At 47.3% G+C, this 22,610-nt stretch overlaps 3 protein-coding genes across 6 annotated transcripts in view; 2 read left to right on the top strand and 1 right to left on the bottom strand.

Moving 5' to 3' along the window:
- Positions 1–276: 276 nt before the first annotated feature.
- Positions 277–6,881, top strand: cd164 (CD164 molecule, sialomucin). Of its 3 annotated transcripts, none has more exons than XM_011617649.2 (6): positions 277–524; positions 1,122–1,190; positions 3,038–3,100; positions 3,329–3,433; positions 3,763–3,837; positions 3,916–6,881. In XM_011617649.2, the coding sequence occupies exons 1-6, from the start codon at positions 455–457 to the stop codon at positions 4,128–4,130; spliced, it is 597 nt and encodes a 198-aa protein (XP_011615951.2). In that variant the 5' UTR covers positions 277–454; the 3' UTR covers positions 4,131–6,881. The 3 variants fall into 3 exon arrangements, with proteins under 3 accessions (XP_011615951.2, XP_011615952.2, XP_011615950.2); XM_011617648.2 differs by having other exon boundaries at positions 281–524; positions 3,326–3,433; XM_011617650.2 differs by lacking the exon at positions 3,329–3,433 and having other exon boundaries at positions 278–524.
- Positions 6,882–7,753: 872 nt separating this feature from the next.
- Positions 7,754–10,831, bottom strand: cep57l1 (centrosomal protein 57, like 1). Of its 2 annotated transcripts, none has more exons than XM_029849229.1 (11): positions 10,613–10,831; positions 10,150–10,297; positions 9,883–10,056; positions 9,669–9,790; positions 9,425–9,526; positions 9,275–9,352; positions 9,102–9,188; positions 8,951–9,025; positions 8,608–8,864; positions 8,394–8,538; positions 7,754–8,217 (listed from the first exon to the last, which is right to left on the bottom strand). In XM_029849229.1, the coding sequence occupies exons 1-11, from the start codon at positions 10,631–10,633 to the stop codon at positions 8,014–8,016; spliced, it is 1,413 nt and encodes a 470-aa protein (XP_029705089.1). In that variant the 5' UTR covers positions 10,634–10,831; the 3' UTR covers positions 7,754–8,013. The 2 variants fall into 2 exon arrangements, with proteins under 2 accessions (XP_029705089.1, XP_011615953.2); XM_011617651.2 differs by having other exon boundaries at positions 9,425–9,538; positions 10,613–10,826.
- A 1,538-nt stretch (positions 10,832–12,369) lies between these two features.
- The window catches only part of sesn1 (sestrin 1), a 29,096-nt gene continuing 18,855 nt past the window's right edge, over positions 12,370–22,610 (top strand). The window contains exons 1-2 of the mRNA XM_029849348.1: positions 12,370–12,474; positions 13,234–13,553. Coding sequence (XP_029705208.1) covers positions 13,275–13,553 — 279 coding nt within the window. The 5' untranslated portion in view covers positions 12,370–12,474; positions 13,234–13,274. The remainder of the gene's footprint in view (positions 12,475–13,233; positions 13,554–22,610) is intronic.

The raw sequence follows: 22,610 nt of genomic DNA, 5'->3' as shown, positions 1-22,610 counted from the left end.
GAATGAATGTGTTTTATATCGAGCTTTTTATGACTAAAATTGTCTCAACCCGGGCCAGGTTGTTCATGGCGCATTGATATCTTTTTTTTTTTTTTTTCACCTGACACGGTTTCGTTATTTAATGTGGTCGGGTCGGGTGCTGTTCGGTGTAAATCGAGTGATTTTATTTTATTTTTTTTAATTTTTTTTAACAGCCAACTGACGTAAAACAGGGAGGGGGGGAGGGCTGAGAGGAAGCCGCCTCTTTTCCTGGCTTTTACCAGCCCACGTTCACTTTTCTCTCCCCTCCCAGAAATAAAATAGTGCCACATGACCTGTCAGATAGGAAGTGAAGGAGCCTGCGGAGCACGAACGGCAGCATCGACGACACGAAACTGGGCTCGTTCTCGACGTTTCTCCTCGGTTACAATCTCCCCCCGAGTCGGCAGACCAGATCCATAAGTTGGCCGCAGTCATGTTCCAGAAGGTGCTGTTTTTCGCCGCAGTTGTAGCTCTGACGGGCTCGTTTAGCGCCGCGGACGCAGGTAAGTTTGCGACCGGAGCTAGTGGTTAGCTTCAGCCGAGTGCCCACGCAGCTCGCCCCGAACGTTCGTGGGTTGTTTTTTTAATCCCCCGCGTCGTTTTTCTTACCCCTCCTGTGGGGGTAGCTGGACTTATTTAAAATTTAGTCGCCGGTGTTTTGTTTGTGCAACAAATATTGGAAAATATGATTTGGGAAACTTTTATTTCCACGCTGGCGAGTCAAACTTGAGATGACACGCCGGGCTAACGGGTTAGCCTTGGCGAGCTTGGTTACCTGAAACCAAGAAGGATGTGATATCTTTAACAAATCCTGTGATTTCCCCCCCCCCACACCCCCACGGTACAGGACTGTTTGTCCAGTCCCGCTTGTCAGATCCAGTTGATCAAGTATCACCAACCCGATCGACTTGTTGTGTAACGAGCTCACCACAACAAGCCGCCTTTGCTCCCTCATTGTGAAACATTATATGTGAAGTAGATGGCAAATCTCCACATCTGTTGAGCATTAGTTTCGTTCCCCCCCCCCCCCCCCTCCAATACAGGAAGTGGTCTTTATTTCTGCTTTCGTGCCTAATTCTGAAATGTGACTTCTTTTGCAGATGGGTGCTCATCGCTGCAATGTGATGCATGCGGAGCCATGGAAGATTGTCAGTGGATGAAGTGCTCATGTGAGTATCTCCACAGGTTCGCCTTTGTGTGTCCTAAATTGTCCAAACAGCTAAATCCATGGGACACATGATCCCTGGGTATGGGGAGAATTTATGGCAGGTGATACTAACTTTTAAATGGCATCATCGCCCCAGAGGTCGAGCCGTATTCTGTCTTTTCTCTTGCTGGGAGTTCGTTCCTGCCCCCCACGGCGACAGGGAAGTGCAGGATACCCAGCAGGTTAATGATTTTTCTACTGTAATTCATTGGGTCGGTCACTCTCACTTCTCTCTTAGTTTAGCACATAAGCGCCACACTGTCAGGCTTCCATTCATATCGGTCTGCTTTTGCACCTTGGAGAGAACGTGTGTTTCAGCCTAATTTGGGAATCCTCTTATGATTAGAGTTTCCTTTCTCTTTTCAAAGGTCGGTGCGATAAAGATGCATGAGTGATTTCCTCTTGAGCCTCCCGTTGGCTGCACATGCTCCGTTTCAAGTGCCAACCACTTTCTGTTCACCCTGATTTGTCACTTCAAAGTGTCCTCCTTGTAAAATACAGGCTCCTTGAAGGATCCTGTCCTCCTTAGTGTTGTGTTTACACAAGAGGTCCTGGGGAAAAAAAGGCTTTATTTTAGGATATTTAGTGTGGAGCACAGGCGTGTGGAGGAGATGAAGGGGAGAGGAAGCCCTGGGATGTGTGGCAGGATGCTGGAGTGACCAGAAGGAAGGAGGAGATAGGACAGGTTTGTTTAGGTTCCCTGTAGAATCCTTTCCTCCATCCATGTGATCTCAGCTACTCGACAACTATAAAATAACTAAACTAAACACACATCGAAATGCCGACTCCAGTGGTCTAACTGAATCTTTGATGAGCAGTTTGTTTCAGTGCGAACACATTTCCCCATCATTCAGTTGTCCAACGAGAAGGTCACCAATCCCCATTAAACGCTTTAAAGTTTATGTTTTTATCCAGCGGTTATTCTGTAAAATGACCCCAAACAGCAGAGCTGAAAATAACGTCCTAAAATGTGGCAGCCATGCTGCAACGGTAGCGACTGCATACCACACACGTGTGTAAGTGTGGCCCAGGAGGAGCCCGTCGAACAGTGCTGTTGCCTTCGCTCGGGTTTGGTGTGAACATCGCCCACATTTAAAACCAAAAAACCCTCAATCTTGGCACGTGTACAAGAAGGCTGCGTTAAAATGTCAACGCCTGTGGGGCTGCGAGCTGCTAAACCCAGGGTGGCGTCTTGTAGCTGTCGCACTCATCTGTAGCGTCAAGAAAAAAAAGAAAGAAATGTCGTCATGTTGAAACAGGGTGTGAGTGAGTCCAAATGTTCACAGCTGCCTGTGAGATAACATCCCTCTGACCCGCTGGAGGGGGTGGGGGGGGGTGGGGCAGATATGGATTACACTGTCGGATCACACGGTCTTCATCTTAGATGGAACGGCAGCAAAATGAGATCAAAGTCTGGCTCTGAATGCCGACACTCCGGCCGTCGTGGATATCGCCACGTTGGGTCAGAGGTCACGTTTGGCCTTTTTAATCGAGTCAAGCGATGGTTGGTGTCTGGAGAGGGGAGACGTTACAACAGAGCAAAGTCCTTTTCCTGTTGTGGTTAATTTGTCATCCGGTTTTGTAATGAACACGTAATGTTTGTGTGTGTGTCTGTGCGTGTGTGTGTGTGGGGGGGGGGGGTTAGGCTGTTTGTTGGTACAAGGCTGACGCAGTTCTCAGCTTTTAGCCGTAGACCAGCTGATGATTGAGGAGTGAAGTCCAGTCCATTAGACAGGAGCAGCAGAGACTGGAATGCACGCCATGTTTGTGTGGGTCATCTGTTCACCTCGTGACTCTTGTCTCTTCCAGCAAACATCACTTGTGTCAACGCCACCGGTTCAACAGACGACTGCAGCAACGCTACGTGTGCAGGTAGGTGCCGAGGCCGGCGGCCGCTCGCATCAGGTGGGACGGGCCCCGCTGAGCCACCTCAGTGGGTCCTTGTGGTCCGGCGCTCGTCTGACTAACTCGGGTGTCTGTTGCACATTTACCTGCGCTTTAACCTACGTGAAGAGGGTTGTCCATTTTCTCTCTGTCTCTGGTCGGTGTCTCCTGCTTTCTCCTCGTCTTGGTGTTGGTTTTTCTGTCCGGTTGCAGTAGCAACGACAGTAATGGCTCCCACTGCCGCTCCCACTACCACTGCCGCTCCCACTACCACTGCCGCTCCCACCACTGTTGTCACCTCCCCTAACACCACCTCCACAGGTAACCGGTCCTTTTCTACCCCACTGTAGTCTTACCTGCCACGTCAGGACTGAAACACTCCGAATGCACTCGTCCTAATAGCTGTCCTGCAGTGTCAATTATCCTGTTTTGCATTTTTTTATTTGAATATGTAGTGTCCTTTCTATAAAACCGCCATTTTGGACATCTGTGATGAAGATTAAACTTAAAGCTATAGATAACTTGCCTCACACCCCCGACTCCCTACTCGCAGGTGCCTGGCTGTGCTGTAAGCTAAGCCTTCAAGAATGGCGTGAAACAAGCCAAACTTTAAATAAAACATGTCTTCTTGCTACGCCCCCCCCCTACAGAGAACACCACCACTCTCTCCACCAGCACCCCCATGACCCCCAACGCCACTTCTCCTGCTTCGACCTCTACGTCAGGTACGCCCCACAGACGTGGTGATGGCGGCTCTACGCAACGCCGCCGTATCCTCATCTCCATTGTGTCTCTCACCACAGCTCCCAGCAACACCAGCACCACGGCGGCCACCAACACCACGGCGGCCACCAACACCAGCACCACGGCGGTCGCCCCCAGCCCCGAACCCCACAAGAACACGTTCGACGCCGCCAGCTTCATCGGTGGAATCGTGCTGGTCTTGGGCCTCCAGGCCGTGATCTTCTTCCTCTATAAGTTCTGCAAGTCCAAGGACCGTAACTACCACACCCTTTGAAGCAGCCTCCGACCTCACCCCCACCAATCAGAACCTTCCAGAGAAGACCCCCCCCCCTTCCACACTCACTCCTCACAACAGACTCAAACAGTGTTTAAAACCAGGGTTTCCACACCTCGATCCCGTCCTAGAAATCCCGACTAATGCGAGCCTGTGGTTAACTCAAGTTCCAGAAATTCTTACGCCAGAAGTGATCTCTAGTGATCCGATATCTGACGCCACATATTGAACGTGTGGATTACATCACATCCTGTACAAGCTACTCCCACCTCCTGCTGTTAGTCATTCCAGGAAAATAACCTTTTTTATTAACCAATTCGGGCGGTCGTGTTATTCGCAGCTCCTCTTGTGATTCCTTACTTAAAACTGGATCATCCTTCTAATATTAACTAAACGGCAGCGTTTCTGTTCGTCCGCTGCACCTCGTTAGAATTGACGCCATTTTCGAAACACTGTTTGAGTTTAAGGTTCATTTTAAATGCGACGGCCGCGGTGATTCCGTGTTGCTTTTAGCCTGTTGAATTGCAGGCAGTTTTTCTGGCCTCCCTCCCCGTTAGTGGGTTATATTGTATATCTGTTCGTGGATTATGTAAAGTAAGTGGGGGGTGGTGGTGGAAGGGAACGCACCCTATCATCTAGTGTCAGCAGGGGATACGACGATCCCTCAGGTAATCGCTTGCTTTAGTCGTTTGCTTTGGCGTTTAGACGTGTCTGTTGTGTTGCACTTCCTCTCTGGAAGGCTTCAGCCCTATACAGCCGCTGCCATAGATCAGCTCCATGCAACGCACCACGAGTCAAATTCCTCCACCATCCTGATAGTCGTCACCTTCCCAAACGGGTTGCTAGCATAATGTCTCCACCTAGCACGTGAAAATGGGCCTGCTGGCCGGAATGTAAGAATACTGGAGAATATTTCAAACCTGATTAGTTATTAGTGTAGATAATGTAGTGCGACTCGTGAGTTGAAGAACATGCCGTGCACTTTTTTGAGGTGAACAGCTGTGAAGTGCCTTTTAATGTCCAGTAAGGAGATGTGTGGATGAGGGAGAATCCTTTCTCTAATCAAGGCCCACGGGCCGGTTCGTTTCTGACAATGATTCTGTATCGCGGTGCTGATATCGGTGAGAAAGATAATATTCCAGCTGGACTGACGAAGGCAATCGTTTCTCCCCCTTGGAGTTTAGATGGAACCAGTGTGTCGGTCCTGTGGTCTCCTCGCTGGTGAAGGTGTGAAGGTGTTCTCTCCATTTGGGAAATGGGCAGAAAGTTTGAGTGCTTTAATTCGACGCCCCCCTTCTTTTAGAAGCTTGCTGGCTGCGGGGGCCCGGATTCATGAGTATTTATATGTGAAGGAGCACAGTGTGTTTGACAGCGCTGATTTAGTCAAAGCAGCTTCATGTGCAGAAACGCAGCAACCGAACCACGAAAACTTGCTTTAACGACGCTAATTAGCCTGCTGCTAACTGTGATCCAAACCTGATTTTGTCCCTGTCGATGGCCATATTCTATTTTTGTCTCGGCTTCAGCTTGAGGAAAGTGAAATGAAGAAGTCTTTATTATGCTTGTAGCAGCTTGTGAGTGATTATTTTGTTTGAAATTGCTCCCCCCCCCCCCTTTTCTTACGGCATGCTGGATGTTTGGATTGTGATTATTATTATTTTTTTCTTTTTCCTAGCTTGGCATTTGTTCTTGGGGATTTAGACTCACTTTTATACCACTTCAAACATTTGTGATTAGCCCGAATGCTAGCTTGATGAATGCCTTGAAATGATGTTTATTAAGCCAAAGTCCTCAGTTTTGGCATGGAAATTGAGCATTGCACTGACGAGCTTTGATTCGTAACTTTGTCCGTGTAAATGTTTTGATGATTCAGCCAAAAAAAAAAAAAAAAAGTTGCTTGTATGAATATTCAGTCTTGAGAAATCACACTATTTCATTCACTCAGATGTGGTTTAAAAACTCATGTGCAGGTGTTTTTGTTTGCATTATGCTGCTTCTTTTTTTAAATGTCTTACCAGTTCCTCGCCCTCAACACATCTTTAGCCTGGCTACAGCCCAAAGACCCGACTGTGGCGAGTTAACTTTGGCCCGTTCCTTTTGCCTTGGTGGCACCCGGCTGTAGATTTTCTGCATGTGAAGAGTTCGCCCTTCAGAATTTGAGAGATTTTAGTTTTATTCCCAGCAGTCTTATTTAGAATACGCCCAGTCCCATCATGGTGCTTTGAGATGCTTTTTGAGGCGCCGGCAACACTCCTTAAGGACGCCGCGTCACACGATGGCACCGGGTCCGAACACCTCTGGTTTCCATGGTTACACACAGACGCATCTGTCGTTGGCTCAGCTTCTATGTGTTCATCAGTCCGTGCACCTCTTATGGAAAAGTGCCTTATTCAGTTAATGTAGTTTGTAAAAAAAAGGAAAATTAAACGCCACAAAGTGAAATAGATTCATGGCACTTTCAGACCAGTGAGGTGATTTTCTGTTGCATTCTGCCGCGTCATCATGTCGAGCTTTTGCTTTTTGACCGACCCAGTCTGCTGTCACGTGGTTTAAACTTCCTGCAGGTACGACAGAAAACCACTTTGCCACATCCAGCCATATACAGACACTTTCAGGTGCCACGACGCCCAAAATTCTATTCAGTTTCTTCTTCTGTCCCATCAAAGCTTTTTTTTGTGCCTTGTTTACTAGTGCTGCCTTCGAGTTTGTCTGAATGTGTTTAAACCAATAAAAGTTTAATTGTTCAACAAGTAAGGGTGTATCCGTCTTTTCCACTCAGCACCGATCCACAACCTGACATTTAAGACGAGTCCTGTTTTCTCTTTTCAGAGCTTTGTTTCCCTGGTGTTCACGTGACAGGACATAGTTTCCAAGGTCACACCGAGGATCTGCTTGCGTTGCAGAAATGTTGTTGCTCTACAGGATGTGAGTGTGACTAAATTCTTGGATGAGATGTGTTGCTTTTCTGCACTGACGTTACTCTGCGGCTGTTGTGGTTTCCCAGAAGCAGAGGGTGCTTTTCCAGTCGGTACACCCTGTTGTTAAGGAAAACACCCCAAAAAAACCCAAAATTTGAGCTGGACACACACACACACACACACAAATAAAGCCCTTAGAATTCAGCCCCAGGCTAAACGTGCACTCCCAGGTTAGCATAGAACACAGGTTGGTGGGGATGAGGAGTAAGGGGGTGCTGACATGCCCCGCTAACCAGATTTTCTTTGTCCAGTCATGCTGTGTAATTTAATATGGCAGCACAGACTCGACCAAACAAGAGAACAAATGTGATGGCCTCAACCACGCCAGAAATGTCCGTGTTCCGTGAGTAAGACGGCAAAAAAGCCGTCATTGTTGAAACTATCTGATTTGAACTGAAGTAGATGTCACGATATCGTGTTCCTCCTCCTGCAGTGCTTCCAAGCTTGTGGTGGTTTTTCATTTTAGGCGTCCAACCAGCCCACAAAGCGTTCGATAAATCTCAGTTCTAAGGCTCAGGACGGTGAAATCTAAATGTCACGGCACCATTATAAAAGGATCTGCGTCACAGTTCATAATAGCGTTTGTATGCCACATCTGTAACACTACTGCCACCTAGTGGCGACGAAATAGGGCACCATAGGGTATTTACTTTACAAAATAAGCTTTATTAAAATCTTTAAAACTGAAAGGAAATAGCTCAAAGATGAGAATACACCCTGTATCAATAAAGGACCTTATCGATATCACGATTATAGAAAATCACAATATCTTGATCTGAACCTACTAAATAATGCAGCTCTTTTCCTTAATCCATCAATATGTTGGCTTAGAAAACCTATACCAGAGTCCATCTGAATGTTGGGGAGGCTGTAGTATCAAAGCCTGCCTGGTCTTGCAGAGTCGCTCATGCCTCCCAGGAGACATCATCCCCTTTTAAGTTGTTTCTAAACCTGTGTGTCTCTCTGAGAAGCCGCAGGTTGTTTTGTGTCGGCCCGCTGTTTTTTCCTTTTCGCCTCACATTCACGGGAGAAGGAACAGGTGGCCTAAAAGCATTATTCCTGGAAACGGGTCCCTCGTGGCCTCTTTGGCCCTGCGTTAAATTCTGGAACTGTGCAAAAACAATGGAAACTTCCTGCATCACATCAAAGTCAGGTGATAAATGTACTTGTGACCCGTAAAGGTAATTTCCAAATCTATTAATAGCTGGCGCTCTAGAAGTATTACAACAGCGTTACAACTGAAACCCGTGTAGTGGAATAATGTGCTTTGAATTTCACAACATACCATCTTCCAGTGCTTGCGGAGCTTTGTGATCTGCGCTCCCTTTTCTTCCATCCTGGTGACCAATCTCTCCAGCTCCAACTTCAAGTCTTCCCTGTCCTCGCGACGTTGGGTCGCGTCGATCTCTTCCACCAACTCCTGATGCTCGCTGAGAACGGCATCGATTAAATTACCAAGTGGCTGCACGTTAATCTTTAAGGAAACCCAGCTCACGCACAAACTCATCTGTCCAAGCTCGTCCTGCAGAGCCAGGAGCAGGTCGGAGAGCAGGCCCGGCGACCCGTCTGCTTGGTTCCGCTCTTCGGCGGAGGGGTTCGGAGCAGCGGAAGAAAACTCTTTCCAGAGGTTTTTCTTGACTCCGCCTGTGGATTTGTGCAGGGCGCTCACTTGCTCACAGAGCCAGGGCTGGTGGTGCTTCATCATGTGAAGTATGCCCTGAACGTTGGCGTGAACTGAATGGCTGGGGCTGGTCGACTATCGGGGAGAGGGGGGGGCACAGCCAATCAGCACCAACGGGTTTTAAAGACAAACAACTTGGAAAGTTTTTCTTCTTCTTTTACCTTTCCGGCAACAAAAGGCATTTTCTTGGGCTTTGGCCCACTTGGTGAAGGCCCCTGACAGCGCAGAGGGGTTTTCTGAGGGAGAAAACAGCTGATGTCACCTTTGCCACCTCCGTGAAATAATAATAATGGTACTGGAAATAAAAAATACTCTGGTGGGCTTTGTTTTCGGTGTGCTTTGCTCCTCCGCTGTGATTGGGGCAGATGCCTGGAGGTTTGTGTCCAGCTCCTTCTGCAGCTGTGGAGCAACAATCCATCATTATCAGAGATCCATTTTAGGGAAAATGAACTGCGTGAGGGAACATTAGGACACACTGAACCCACCTGGTCCGCTTTCTCCTGCACAAGCAGACGTTCACGTTCTTCCCTCAGCAGTTTCTCTTCTAAGCTGGCCAGTTTTGTCTGAAAAAGACATGGGAGTGAAGCGATGCTCCTGTTCTCGGTGTTCATACGAACCACGACGGGCTGAATCACCTCTGCTAGCGCTTGTGTTCTGCTCAGATTGAAGCACTCGGTCTCAAGCTTTTCCAGCTTCTCATGCTGGGTCCTGATTTCTGAGCTGCTTGGCTGCTGGTTCTGTAGTAAAGACTATTGGATGTAACACATTATAAATGAATAAGTCAGTCACAATCTACAATGACTTCATATGTAATCACTATAATTTATGGTCTAATTTTAAATGGTGTTGTAAACTTTCTTTTGGCTCGCTTGAAAATACCTGTTGCTCTATGACGGCCTTTCGCTCCTTGTTGCCATTTTCAACCATCTTGCTCATGCGGTTGAGCTGCTTTTCAAGGATCTTACATCGCGCCTCCACAGATTGCAACTTTGAGAGATATTCTGTAAACACAAACAGCCCATTTAGAGACAGATCTTGCAAAAGCATCTAAGAAAACCGTGGGGCCTCCACCCTCAGCCCCGTCGTCCCTTACCTTCCCTGGCACTGCCAGTAGGCCCTGGCTGGTGGGCCACTGATCGACTAGATGAGCCCTCTTTATGATGTGTAACGTCGTGGGACAACCGTTGGTAATTTGTCTCCGTTTCCTTCTTTTCCAGCTCCATCTGTCTGATTTTTCGCTGGAGGTTCTTCAGGGCGTTGACCACAGCTGACCGGAAATTAAAAAGAAACAAATGGAAGAATTGGAAAAATCCTTCCCATTAGTTCGCTGTTGTGACCACAAACAGGCTTGTCTTTATACCTTCATCGTTAATAGTGGCTATGGGCATCTGCGGCTCCGTCGTGACCGAGCGTGCAGGTAAATCCAGGTGTCCCGGCGTGGGCGTCACCTTTGCAGGCGGTTGGTAATAGCTCCCAATGTAACTGTTTTTGGAGGGCGAATCGGGAATCTACCGACGATTTTCAAAGATTTAAAAAAGAGGCAGAGAATTAAAATCAAACGGATGAAGAGGAATAATCTGTTTAAAAAAAAAAAAAATCATATTCGATGCAGCAAGAGGCAAATTGCCTCTTTTGTAGTTATTACCAAGGGTGAATCGTTTACCCCCCCCCCCCCCCCCGTACAATAGTTGCCAAATAAAACCTGTATTTTAACGCAGGCTGGTTAAGGGAGATAAACAGCTGCTTAACCAACGTAAACAGCGAGGAAGCTAGAACGTTAGCTAAACTGGCAGCTAACGGCTATCGAACATACACATCTTTACCTGAGCGTCATAAGTCTCCATTTTACCACTCAGAAGACCCTTTTCACTCCCAAACAATCGTTTCGATAATGCGGTCAGAATTTTAAGAAAGTTGTAAAGAACTCAAAAGCGATTCCGGCGTCGGTCCCAGATCGGCGCGGGGTCCCGCGCTCACAAATGACGTCACGTGTTGGGATTGGCCGTGTCATAGACAGAATTCCGTTTAAAAGTAGAATAAATTCAGTAACTTTAGACTCCGTCCTCTTTTTTGTGGACGCCATACAAATGGATGGATGAAATTTGAATTATTTTGCCTGTCGATCCCCTCGATGAAAGGATACCTTTTAAGTGACATTGTCCTTTGATGAAAAGCTTGATCTTCGGACATCTGATCTATTTCTGATCCTTTCCTAATTTGCCAACAAGTGAAGGTTGTAAGGACTTACCTAGTTCTTTTCAACTGATTATATTACAACCTATTTTGCAATAGACGCAAGTTTTTGTCGTATAATCGGAAACTGCCATTGGTGGATTCCTTTTTTAATTGTCTCATAATATAACACAATATCCATCTTTCCAGAACTGCTGGATATATTTGTGTTGTTGATCCATTCACAAACCAGATCCTATCTACACATCCATACAACAGACATACTACTGATATTCTATGTTACGTTAAAAATAAATGTAACTTTGGAACTCCACATCAGCCTCGTCCGGTATTATTTATGTGACGTCATCAGGAAGCGCCGGGCCCGGCCGATGTGACAGCGATCCACCAGCCTGAGTCGATCTGCAGCGCTGGACTTTTTAAATTTCCCTCCTCTTTGGAGCTCTTGTCACAGAGGTTCCGCAAGCGCACTCGCTGAGTAATTCTACACTTTACCAGCATTTGTTTTTGATGAGATTTAAAATATTTTACATTGTTTCTGCTGTTTGGATACCGCCTCGACTGATAGACATAATACAATCAAGCCTAAGAGCGTTAGATTATGTTTTTCAAATATTACACATTATATAAAATAGCCCATAAACGAGGCCCCGAGACCACTGCTTTCTTACTGAACACTGGTTTTCACCTGGAAAATAAACCCTTCGCTCAGCAAAATAGGAAGTTGGGGTGACTCACGTTGCCTTTTGCAAGCAAAATAAGAGGAACTCTGTTTCTTAATGCACAATTTTGGATAGAATTCCAGCAAAGTGCCTTTAACTGGTCAATCACTCAATGTAAACATTTGTACAACACTATGTAAATACCTTGCTGCAGCAAAAGGCAACGCGTCTGCAGTGACAGATGTGTGCAGTGTAAAATAACTCCTCTAACGCTCATTTGTGTGTTTAGTGGGGCTCATAGAGCTCATGTTGCCTTCTGGACAAAAAATTACATATTTTGCCCATAATTTACATAAAAAAAAAAAAAACGAACTTCCTTAGATAATTCTTAAATTCATGTGTTCATACTGTTTTCATATAGACTTGTACCTCTTCTGTAAACATGAACTAGATGTCATATAAGACATCTAACGGAAATAAAGGGGGTTAGAAATCCTCATTTTTCTCTTCTCTTCTTTCTGATAAACAAGCTGTGGGGGCGGGGCTACAGCCAACGAGATGAATGATGGGAAATGCAGTCCTTTACTGTTACTGTACAATGCAACGACCGATGGAAAAGACTTTAATTCCCATAAATCCACCCCCTCACGAGCTTGGCAACCAATCGGTCCACGCGGTGACACCCCGCCTTCCCATTGGACATTTGGCCCTGTCAATCAACGTTTACCCTCGCCTGGTAACCTCCTACCATTTCTACCCCGGGACAACTCGCCAGTGGTGTGAGAAGGAGTCGCTCCTGCACGAGTCCCGCGCCAAAGAATGTTCATAAAGTGAGTATTTTAGAATGACACTTTCTGTTTTGGGTCCGCAGTTAAAGGTTCGGTTGTGGGGTTGTTGTTTTCGCCACGGTTCTCCCCTCCTTCTCTGGGGTCTTTGTTAACTAGCTGCTTGAAGGCTCTGACACGAAAGGACGACAGGGGGAGATTGAATGGATCCACCAACTGGCCAATTGCGTATTCATATATTTTAAGCTATAGCTGTTGTTTTTAAAAATAAAATAATGGCTAAAGTATGACATGTTAGGAGGAAAAGAAAACTATTTGCAATGCATTCTTGCTTGTATCCCGATTCATTTGTGAACAATCGAGACCCCATTATTGTCAGTTGAGTTGAATATTTATTAGTGGGACAAAGATCCTGAAAAGATTTAAAACATATTCTTGTCAGAACCCGATGATTACCGGTTAATATTTGACATGTATATTTGGAAGTAATCCTGAAGGTATTTGTGACTGGCAGTTTTAGCTTTCCTCCGTGACAATAAAAGGATCCTTATCTTATCTCACGGATCAGTCAGATTTACCAGATAAGCACGTTACTGGTTTACTTATTTTATTTTTTTTTAAAATACAACCCAAACTCTTTCACTGATGCAAGGTCCTCGGTAAACTCACCTGCTGATCTTTTGGGTTAAAAGTGATGATGGTAAGGTTATTTTCATGCCTCCAGAATGAGTTATAAAAGCTTTCAAGCATTATTTTCATGGTAGCGTGACAATCATCCATTCCACTTATCATTTCATTATGTAGCCTGCAGTAAGACAGCTGAAGTGTTCGTCCTACGCCAAAATATGGAAGTGCAGGAGCAAGAGTCCGTGGGGAGATGGGACGGACTGTCCAGCCGAGACGCCACCTCTAGAATTGAAACCATGGAGAACATACAGCAGGTGGTCATGAAGAAAATAGAGGCCATCAAGCCGATGCCACCGGGAGCCTTCTCACCCTCTGCCGTCGGAAGCCCCCCCAACAGCGACCTGAATGCAATCCTGGCTCATCTCCTCATGCTCTCTAAACGGTGTCCTTTCGAAGATGTCCGGGCTCTAAGCGGTCAGCTTCTGCGAGCAGCCCAGGTAGGAGAGTCACATGGTCAATGATGGAGCCGCTGGCTTGTTATTCCGTGTGTGTTAAGCTCTACCGGGCTGTGTTCAAACACTAATACTTCTGGTATTGTTCTGCAGCCATCTGCTCCTCTCCTCACCTCCTCATAAGCATTGAAAACATTGTGGTTGAGGTGGAGACAAGTAGCCCTTCATTGCTGCAAAAACTAGCATCCGGGACGCAAAGAAGCTCAACAACATACCGTATTTTCTGGTATTGAATAACTTATGTTCAGTAAAATGCTATCAGAAAATATCACATCGTGATGTTAGGTGCCTTTCCGGTTACTAGGTTGTAGAATAAGTAGAGCTAATGCTCCTACCTATTGATGCCCCCCAGAGGAGATGGACTCATTCATTCCTGTTGCCGGATGTGTTTTGGGGAGATGAAGTTATCTGGTAGAAGGACATGAGAGAGGGAGAAAGCTGCTTTGTGGATTTAGCTGTGCGCCACAGTGCACGCCGTCTGGTATTTTTGAATTATGCTAAGCTGCATCTGTATGAGCTCGCCAAAGGGCGCATTTATGAGCCCAGTGTAGCGGCTCATGTCATCCTGGTCCCACGGTTAAAGACTACTGACACAACACACACACACACACACACCTTTCTAACACTGTCAGGGATAAAGGGGGGGGCAGAGGCGGAGAGGTTTGTGGCTCAGACAGACCTCTAATTCTCACTGATCTGCCGATTTAAGACAAAATCTTTGAAACCACAGACAGTCCGTTCCTCGTGACAACCCCCCCCCCCGCTCTGATGATGAAGGCCTAAATACTGTTGTAATGCCCTCATGTCTGGAGTTTCACAGTCCCAACCTGGCATTTAAAGACGCAGTTTTAGATTTTGTCACAATTTGTGTCTGGTACATTAATTCCTGGTGTCTCGCAGCAGCTTATGGTCTTTAAAGCCAAACGGCGTTGTCTAACTAGGCCGTACATTATTATGGGACAATCTCTCCTAGCCTTTCTTAAACGGCACCTTGTAAATATGCGAGCTGAGTGCCAGAAATAACCCTTCGGCTCCAGCGTCTGCAGCACTTTCTCGCCACGGGTCTGTTGGGTCCTGGGGTCAGATGTCGCAGGGTTGTGGTCAGAAATGTGGTTCTATGGGACAGGCAGGGGTCGGGCTTCAATAGGCTTGGGTTGCATAAGGGTTTTCATAGGTGCATGTGCAAGGGTCAAAAACTCCCCCAGGCAGGTTTACGTGGTAGTTGACAGTTATAACACTGGACGCTATCACTGGCTCTCTCTGGGCCTTGATAACGTGGGTTTTTTCCCCCTGCTGAACTTTTTTTATTTATTGTCCGTATGGGAGTAAATAGCAGCCGAAATTCATAGACAGTGGTGTTTTTTGGGAGTGTATGAAAAGGCAGACTGGATCAGCGCCGTCTCTCTTTGGTCACCATGTTCCCGCCGCAGCAGGCAAGCGGGTGACCTTTGGCACAGTAACAGTACAGCCGTCCATGGCCATGGTGGAAGTGGTAGAGGAATAAAGCTGTGGGTTTACAGCTGTTAGCCAGCTGGGGACAGTGATGGGACGGGGCTGGTGGGAGTCGGGGTGAGACTGTGCCACTCAGCTTTATGTCGCAGTTACCTTGTCCAGCCTTTCGGGGGCCCCATCATCGAAAAATAAACGCATGTTTGTGGTGATTGTGGGTCATATAAATATCACAGATGCAGCCGAAGCCGTTTGATTTTCTTATATAAATGTGGAGTTGAGCACACATGCAGCCGTCCGCCTGCACGTCTGTCCTGTTCTAGCTCCACAGGGAAACACAACATTTGTGTAACTGATTTTTAGGTTGATCCCACAACACGCATTCAGACGTTCCCCCACCTTTCATGCTGCTGGGTGCAGACTGGTGAAGACTGGGGGGGGGGGCAGCATTTGGAAGTGTGCAACTAGGTCACCATCAATCCCATTTTAAGCCTGAATAAAAGATTTAGAAATCACTATTTTCTGCGTTTTCACCATTGTGGGAGCTTTGAGGAGACCCTAAAACTGTTCCTCACTCTTCACTGTGATGGTTGTTCAGCTAAACATAAGAAAGCTGCTTTGTCTGGGGGGGGGGTGGGGGGGTAGATGGGCCAACACTGGGCGCAGGCTTTTTGCAGAGCCCAAGCGGTCACCATGGCACCAGTGGCATGAGGAGCAGTGGTGGTTGGTTGACATCTTTGCTGTCCCGTTCCACAATTATTTCTGGCTATGGCGTTCTAGCATTGAACAGAAGGACACGGGGGAGGATCGTGTGTGTGTGTGTGTGTGTGGGGGGGGGGGGGGGGGGGGGGGGGGGGGGGGGGGTAGACTGAGAATGTTAGAAAACATGGTGCAAATGCAGCCAAGGGTGACTGACTTCATCATTTACACACAGGAGAGATGAAAATGTGGAAAAAAGCGATTAGAACCATTAGATCGGCGTCCATCCAGCAGCCGTCAGTGGAAAACTACTAGCACCCCGAGTGTGTGAGTCTGAGCCCCATCTGGATTAACCCCCAAATAATTTGGTCCACATCCAAAGTCAACATGCTTTTATATCGCTCTTAATCAGAATAAAGTCCCGGACAGATGACAGGTTTCCTCGTGCACTCATAATTTGGCCGTATTTCCTGTAACCTACATATCTCCCTTCTGGTTGAGCACACGTGCAGGACGCGGCCTGGCTCACCCACACACCCCGAGACTGCTGCAGTAGAAGTGGGGGATGAAGTGCTGGAACGGGGGGGGGGGGGGAAATAGCAAATTCTCTGATGTTCACGCGTGTGAAAAATGCAAACGTCTATATGTCGCCCGCGGGTAAGCCGCCGTTGCCGTAATGTGATATTTATATCCTGCATATGGAATCAGATTTAAGAAATTATTCATAAAGCCCAGTCTTTGGCTGCTCCTTCAGCTTCTATTTTTAGCGCCCCCCCCCATCTCCCATCTCCCACAGGGTAGTGTTGAACCCTCCTTTTCTGACGGTTGAGTGTTGATGACGCCTCTCCTCTGCTGAATCTGTTGTTTGCAGAAACTCAATGTGCGCCTTTCATCCTCCAACACTTCTTTGGTCTGCTTGGTTGGTTTTATAGCTGGGGTCGAGACAGCTGTCGTCCTCATGCTTGAACACACGGGGGCGCTCTGCACCAGCCTGTTTCCGCTCAAAACGCTTGATGGGAATTTTCCATGCGATGGGCCCAACTGCTTGCAGTGGTTTCAGTGGTTTTATTTTCCCCCTTTGTCCAGGTCACTGGGCGTTCAATGTGTGTGTGTGTGTGTGTGTTTGTGTGTGCGTGTGTGTGTTTGAGAGAGAGCAAGAGTCTTTTTCTGTGTATTTATGTGTTGGTCTGTGTATGTGTTTACATGTCTTTAGCAGTGAGCATGAGCGCTCTGAATATGGAAGCATCAGGTGGATCAGGTCACGGATCAGGAATAGTCCAGGTTGCACTCCAGACTAAGGTCTGAGGGTAGCCCCCATTAGGGCGCACAACCACAAAGGATCAACAGCAGAATATCATGGACGTTTGTTCTTCCTCGGATCAGGATGGATCATGTCACTAATAAAATACAGCTCAGTGCTAGTCCCTGTAAACAGATGCCATTGTTCAGTAGAAGCTGCTTACAAAGTCGTCCCAATATCCCCTATTTCTAATTTATCAAGAGTTAAAAGCACACGGTCCGCCTGACACTAATTAGAATCATGAAAGCATGCTCATATAGGTGCTTTCTTTAAATTTGTGTACCTGCATGCTTAATATCTGTGGTCTCAACAGCTGTGAGTGTCCCTGATTCTTCGGGACTAAAAGACCCCACATTCCGAGACGTGAACTTAGCTCCGTCAGCACCCAATCAATCATGGTTTGTGCTCCCAACCGGCTGGTTTTTCCACCAGCTTCTCCCAGCGTGTCGGCTTTGGCCCGGCCGCGCTGTTATTTCAGCATGTGTCGCATTGTTTTTGGGCCCAGTGCGGAGCTGCCGAGGGTATTGTGCTCTCATCTCAGCGGTATTGTCCCAGGCTGATGTATGCGCGCCTGTTTATGTTACTGGTCAGTTTGTCAGGACACGGACCGCTTTCAAAGGACGAGACCTCCTCGTTCCCACAGTCCTTCACCTCTGACCCTCAGCTCCTGAGTGTGTGTGTGTGTGTGTGTGCGTGTGTGTGTGTGTGTTTAGAGAAAGTGTCTGTTTTGGTCCAGGAAAACATACTCCATCGTATACACCTTCTTGTCAAATCCACACTGTTTTTTATTTACGTTGAGGTTGCCTTTTAAGCTAAATGTTGCTAATTTAAACAAGAGGATGAGAGTCGCTGCTGTCAGCTGTAGGGAGGTTGTCTGCTGTGCCTGTCCACCAACTTGCCTTCTCATCGTTGTATAACAGGCCTGTTAAAGTGCAAAAAAGTCACGGTGCCTATTGAACCGGCTGAGCTCGTGCAGGAATCATCTGACTCCAGAAAAACAAGCCAGTAAAGCAAATGTTTACTACTCACATTAAATGTCGTTAAAGAAGCTGGCAGATAATAATCTGCTGTGTGTGTGTGTGTGTGTGTGTGTGTTCAAGAAATCTGCTGTGTGTGATGAATGACAACATAATGTAGGCTAACTGTCTTTCCTCCACCACTGTCAGAACATGCAGCCCAAGTGCCCGAGCGCTAGGGCCGTAAACAGCAACCGCCCGCTGAAGTTTCCGTTCTTTATTCAGTCACGAACTTTAAAACTGTTGAACTGTTGAACAAAAAAAAAAAGGGGAACATCAGCATTTCCTCTCTGACACGTGAGGCTCCTTTTAGACTGCGGCATGTGAGCGGCTGTAGCGAGTGAAATTGACACATACTGTAGCCGCTTCGCTCATCCTCCTTTTTTTTTTAATTATTTTTTTTTTGCTTAAGCTGATGCAAATACACATACAGACACATGTAGACAAATATAGGCAGGACAAAGTGTGTTGGGGGGGGGGGGTGTTAGGGTCTATTTTTAGTTGGGTCCAAACTGACAGGGCGGTGCTGACGTGTTGTGATGCAACCTGTTGTTATTTGTGCATTCGTCCACGCATGGTGTCTGGTTGCTGTCGTGCTGAGGAGCTAGAGAACAGTGTGTTTACCTGCTTTTGGCCCAACTTAACAGTTAAACATCTTATCTTGTTTTTTTCCTGCAAGTCACAGGTTAAAGTTGCGGACGCAGCGTTCATGACGGATCGCCTTTCACTGTTCCCTTATTTACCCAACCAGCCGTTACTGGCGTTGCGCCTTGTTTGACACCCAAAGGTGCGTTGTGAGTGTACAGTCGCACTCCTTTTACGTGTTGTCATCCACTGCTCGGCACACCGGGGTTATGCTGTAGTTGTGCCCCCCCCGACCTGCGCGGTAAATGCTCGTACTTGATACAACCGACGGGAGGCAAAAGTCGGGTATTTTGGACATTCTCTCATACTTCCTGGACATAAAATAATGCATCAAGCAGAACACAAAGCCTTTAAACAATCAGGCTTTAGGAGATTGTACCGCGGTCCCCACTAAAAGTGATTAAAAGATAAAAACCAGCTCCTGGTTGAAAGCACCGGGCCTAATCTCTGGAGGCCAAAGGTCATATTCGACGGAGATCTGAACGCGCACAAGTGTTTGGAAACAATTTAATCTTTGATGAATGCGGTCGACGATGAATGATTGCTGGAAGGAAAGTCGATCGCAACGATCTGGGTGGATGAGGGAGAGACAAAAGTATGCAGGGCAAAGAATACGCAGAAATGATACGCCTGAGCCCTGATGGAAAAACAAGGCTGTTGTGGGGGAATTCTGGGCTCCTTTTTTTTCCCTTTCAAATAGTTTTCGTGGAGCAGTGGAGCAGCAGAGGCCTGACAGAACTCCAGCGCAACAGGAGCCTCGAGGCCGCTGAGATCGATGAGGAGTCGGGCCACAAAAACAACGTCTCTCTTTAGTGGCTCAATAGTTGCGCTGGCAGGTTGCCACACCTGGCGTGTCTTTCTGTACATTTCCGACCGCGCTATAGTAAACACTCAGAGGCCCTCCAGGCGTGTAAAGCTTGGCGACGGTCCAGCACAGACTGTAGCCTTAGGTCACACACTCAGCTCTTTTTGTTTTTGTTCCCTGCCTGTTTTTTTTTTTTTTTTTTTAGAGTTGAAAGAGCATCCTGGCGAATCTGTTAAAGTTCCTCTGATATCACCCGTCTCAAGCGTCCAAACCTGATCTCACGGAGAGAATGATTCTGCCGGCTCTTGAACGGATGCTTCCAGACGGCCCTCGCCAGCTCCACCAGACAGCGGCTCCACTCAACGGCGCCCACTCAGGGGAGCATCAAGGCTCCATTAACTCCTCTATGGTCACTCCGTGTCGGCGTGGAAGGCGGAGACCATCGACACTCATTTTTACAGGACCCAGAGCGGACTGGAATGTCAGATAAATCATTATGTAAGGCATTTACCATGACCGTGCCCCAGCCAGAGAGCAGATTCAAATTACAAGCAGCTGCGGTGGTCGTCATAAGGGTCTGATGCTGGAGCAGAGCACCCATAACCTGTTGGACAACAGCAACAGGAAACTCTTCTCTGTGTTGACTTGTTTCTTTGGTCATAATCAGCTAAATAACAGGCCGCAAAAAAGAAAAAAACCCAGCGTTCCAGCAAAAAAATGAGCCAGAATGAAATTCCCTCTGATTATGTTACGCCTAATGTGATTTACGCTTGTTTCTGCGTGGCTGCCGTCTGCTGGCCCGTCCCTCATATGGACATGTGGGTCAGCGGGCAGGGGCAGTCAAAAGCTCTCTGGGTGTTGTTGAACCAGGGGTCTTCTGTGAAATACCACAAGTGTCTGGATGGCTCCGAAATTAGGCGGGTGGAGACGTCTGTCCATGTGGAAAATCCCCAAAGAGGTTGTGGAGATTGGTGCCATGTTGTTCCAAAAACAACACTGATTATACTGGACCCTGAGCTCCTCTTGCATAAATGATGAGAGAAAGGGGAGAGTGAAGAAAACAAGCCCGCGAATGTTCTCCTGCAGATTATTGGAACTTTAGGCCTGCAGGCTAAAAAACCCTAATCTGCCTTTCTACTGCTGTTAATCGCTGCACATTCGTGCTGACGTGAAATAATCGCCGTTTGTCGGCTGGTTTGGCAGGTGCCCCTTTTGCACTGCTTCCTTTTGAGAGTTCTTCGCACTGTCTGACCAGTTATATCCAGAAACTGTGGGCTGAACTGTGTGTGGGGGGAGGGAGGCGAACGATGTTTATGCGCAGGAAACAAAGTGTGGTCTGTGTGTCTCATAGGGAGGGAGAGTGAGGGAGCGGCACAGATAGAGATAAACAGCATGTGAACGTTCCTGTGTGTGTGTGTGTGTGTGTGTGTCTGTGCGTGTGTCTGTGCGTGTGTGTGTCTGTGTGTGTGTGTGTGTGTGTGTGTGTGTGTGTGTGTGTGTCTGTGTGTGTGTGTGTCTGTGTGTGTGTCTGTGTGTGTGTGTGTGTCCAAATTAACCCTCCACCTAAATGTTTTGGGCGCACAAAGCTCATTGATGCCTGGCCGGACCTGCTTCTTGTTCCTTCCATCCATCACCGCGACAGAACGAGAGACGGGGGGGGGAAATTAGTGTTGCAAAACAACAACCGCCGTTAACAGAAGCAGAGGCGGCTGATTGGCCATTGGCCCAGCTGCGAGGCTGGGGAGGGCTGCGATTGGCTGAGAAGGGACACACCTCTAGAATCTGTTGTGCAGCCAGAATGGTGTGTGTGTGTGTGTGTGTGTGGGTTAGAGGAAGGTGCTGCTGAGGTTGGGGTCTGATTGCAAAGGAGTTTTGGTGGGGTGGGTGGAGTATTTGATTGTACGGAAGCTAAATGGAGCACATTTGGAAGGAAGGGATGTGTACATACTGTTACTGGAGCTTGTTCTAGACCTTCTAGGAAAAGGGGATGTTTACTTGCATCGTACAGGAGCTAGCTACCCCTCCCAGAGAGCTCACTCCTGTGCCCGAAGCAAACATCTTTATCTCTGGAAATCTTAGCAGATATGTTTCTGTGGCCAAATCTGCCTTCACACGCGGCCGTGGAGCTTGTTTACTCGCTCGCTTGTGGCTCTTCGCATTTGACATAACAGCGTCCGGTAGTTAACGCAAACCTGCGACATATCGCCGTGCGTGCCTCAAGAGGGCCACGCATCGCTTTCGGAGGTTCAGGCTTCCAGCCGGTTTTTATCGATGGACTGATCGCAGCAGGTTTTTCGGGCTCCGGGGGTTTGTGCCGACCATGAAGCACGCAGTCATGTGACCAGGGTCGAGGGAGAATTGTTTCGGATCCACTACAGGATGCATGTTTATGTATCTCCGGGCCTTCCTTGCACGCCGCCGCCGCCGCGCCTCTTTAGCCCTGACATGTTTGTTTGTCTTGCCTCCTTCGAGCTGATGTTTTTCTCGAATCGGCCGGTTTGTTGACGTTCAGGCCGCCAGAACACAGCTTTCCTTATTCACCTTCACGCTGCACAAACAGAGAGAGGGTTGACAGAAAATAGAAGAACATGCTGACATTTGAAACAAATGGCCTGTTGATGATTGAGCTGCGGTGCGAGGCTCTAATAGATTTGGACGTGCAAGTCATCTGGGGGACGGCGCGTTTGTGTGCTCGTCGGTGGTACAGTCAAAAATTAGCCATAATTTACAATATTCAACAACAAATGGCTTTATGGTCTGTTTGTTGTTTTAATAAAAGGAGAAATTAAAGCTCATCACGTGTCCGGCCTGGTTCTGGAGTGTGTCACATGTAAAGAACAACAAAATCTGGACTGTAATGTTGCCTCTGCTGCCATTGCTTCACTCCTTGTTTGCGCCGTATTGTGTTAGTTTTGCCGACAAAGGCCTGGAAATTGTTCTTCACGTGGTAAATCCTCTCCCACAAAATGAGGATGCAGAAAAGCCGCAGCAAGCAGCACATTCTGTGCACTCAGCTCACCATAATTACAACTATCGTTACAGCAAATCCCCTCCTGTCTTTTTCACTCCTGATTTGAGTCGGCAGTGTTTGATTTTTGGCAGCTGAAAAGAGAGCCGGCAGGATTTTA

The sequence above is a fragment of the Takifugu rubripes genome, chromosome 16, assembly GCF_901000725.2.
Source record: "Takifugu rubripes chromosome 16, fTakRub1.2, whole genome shotgun sequence".
NCBI classification, from domain to species: Eukaryota; Metazoa; Chordata; class Actinopteri; order Tetraodontiformes; family Tetraodontidae; genus Takifugu; species Takifugu rubripes.
Note: the sequence above shows the minus strand (reverse complement) of the source record. Positions and strands in the feature narration are given on the sequence as shown.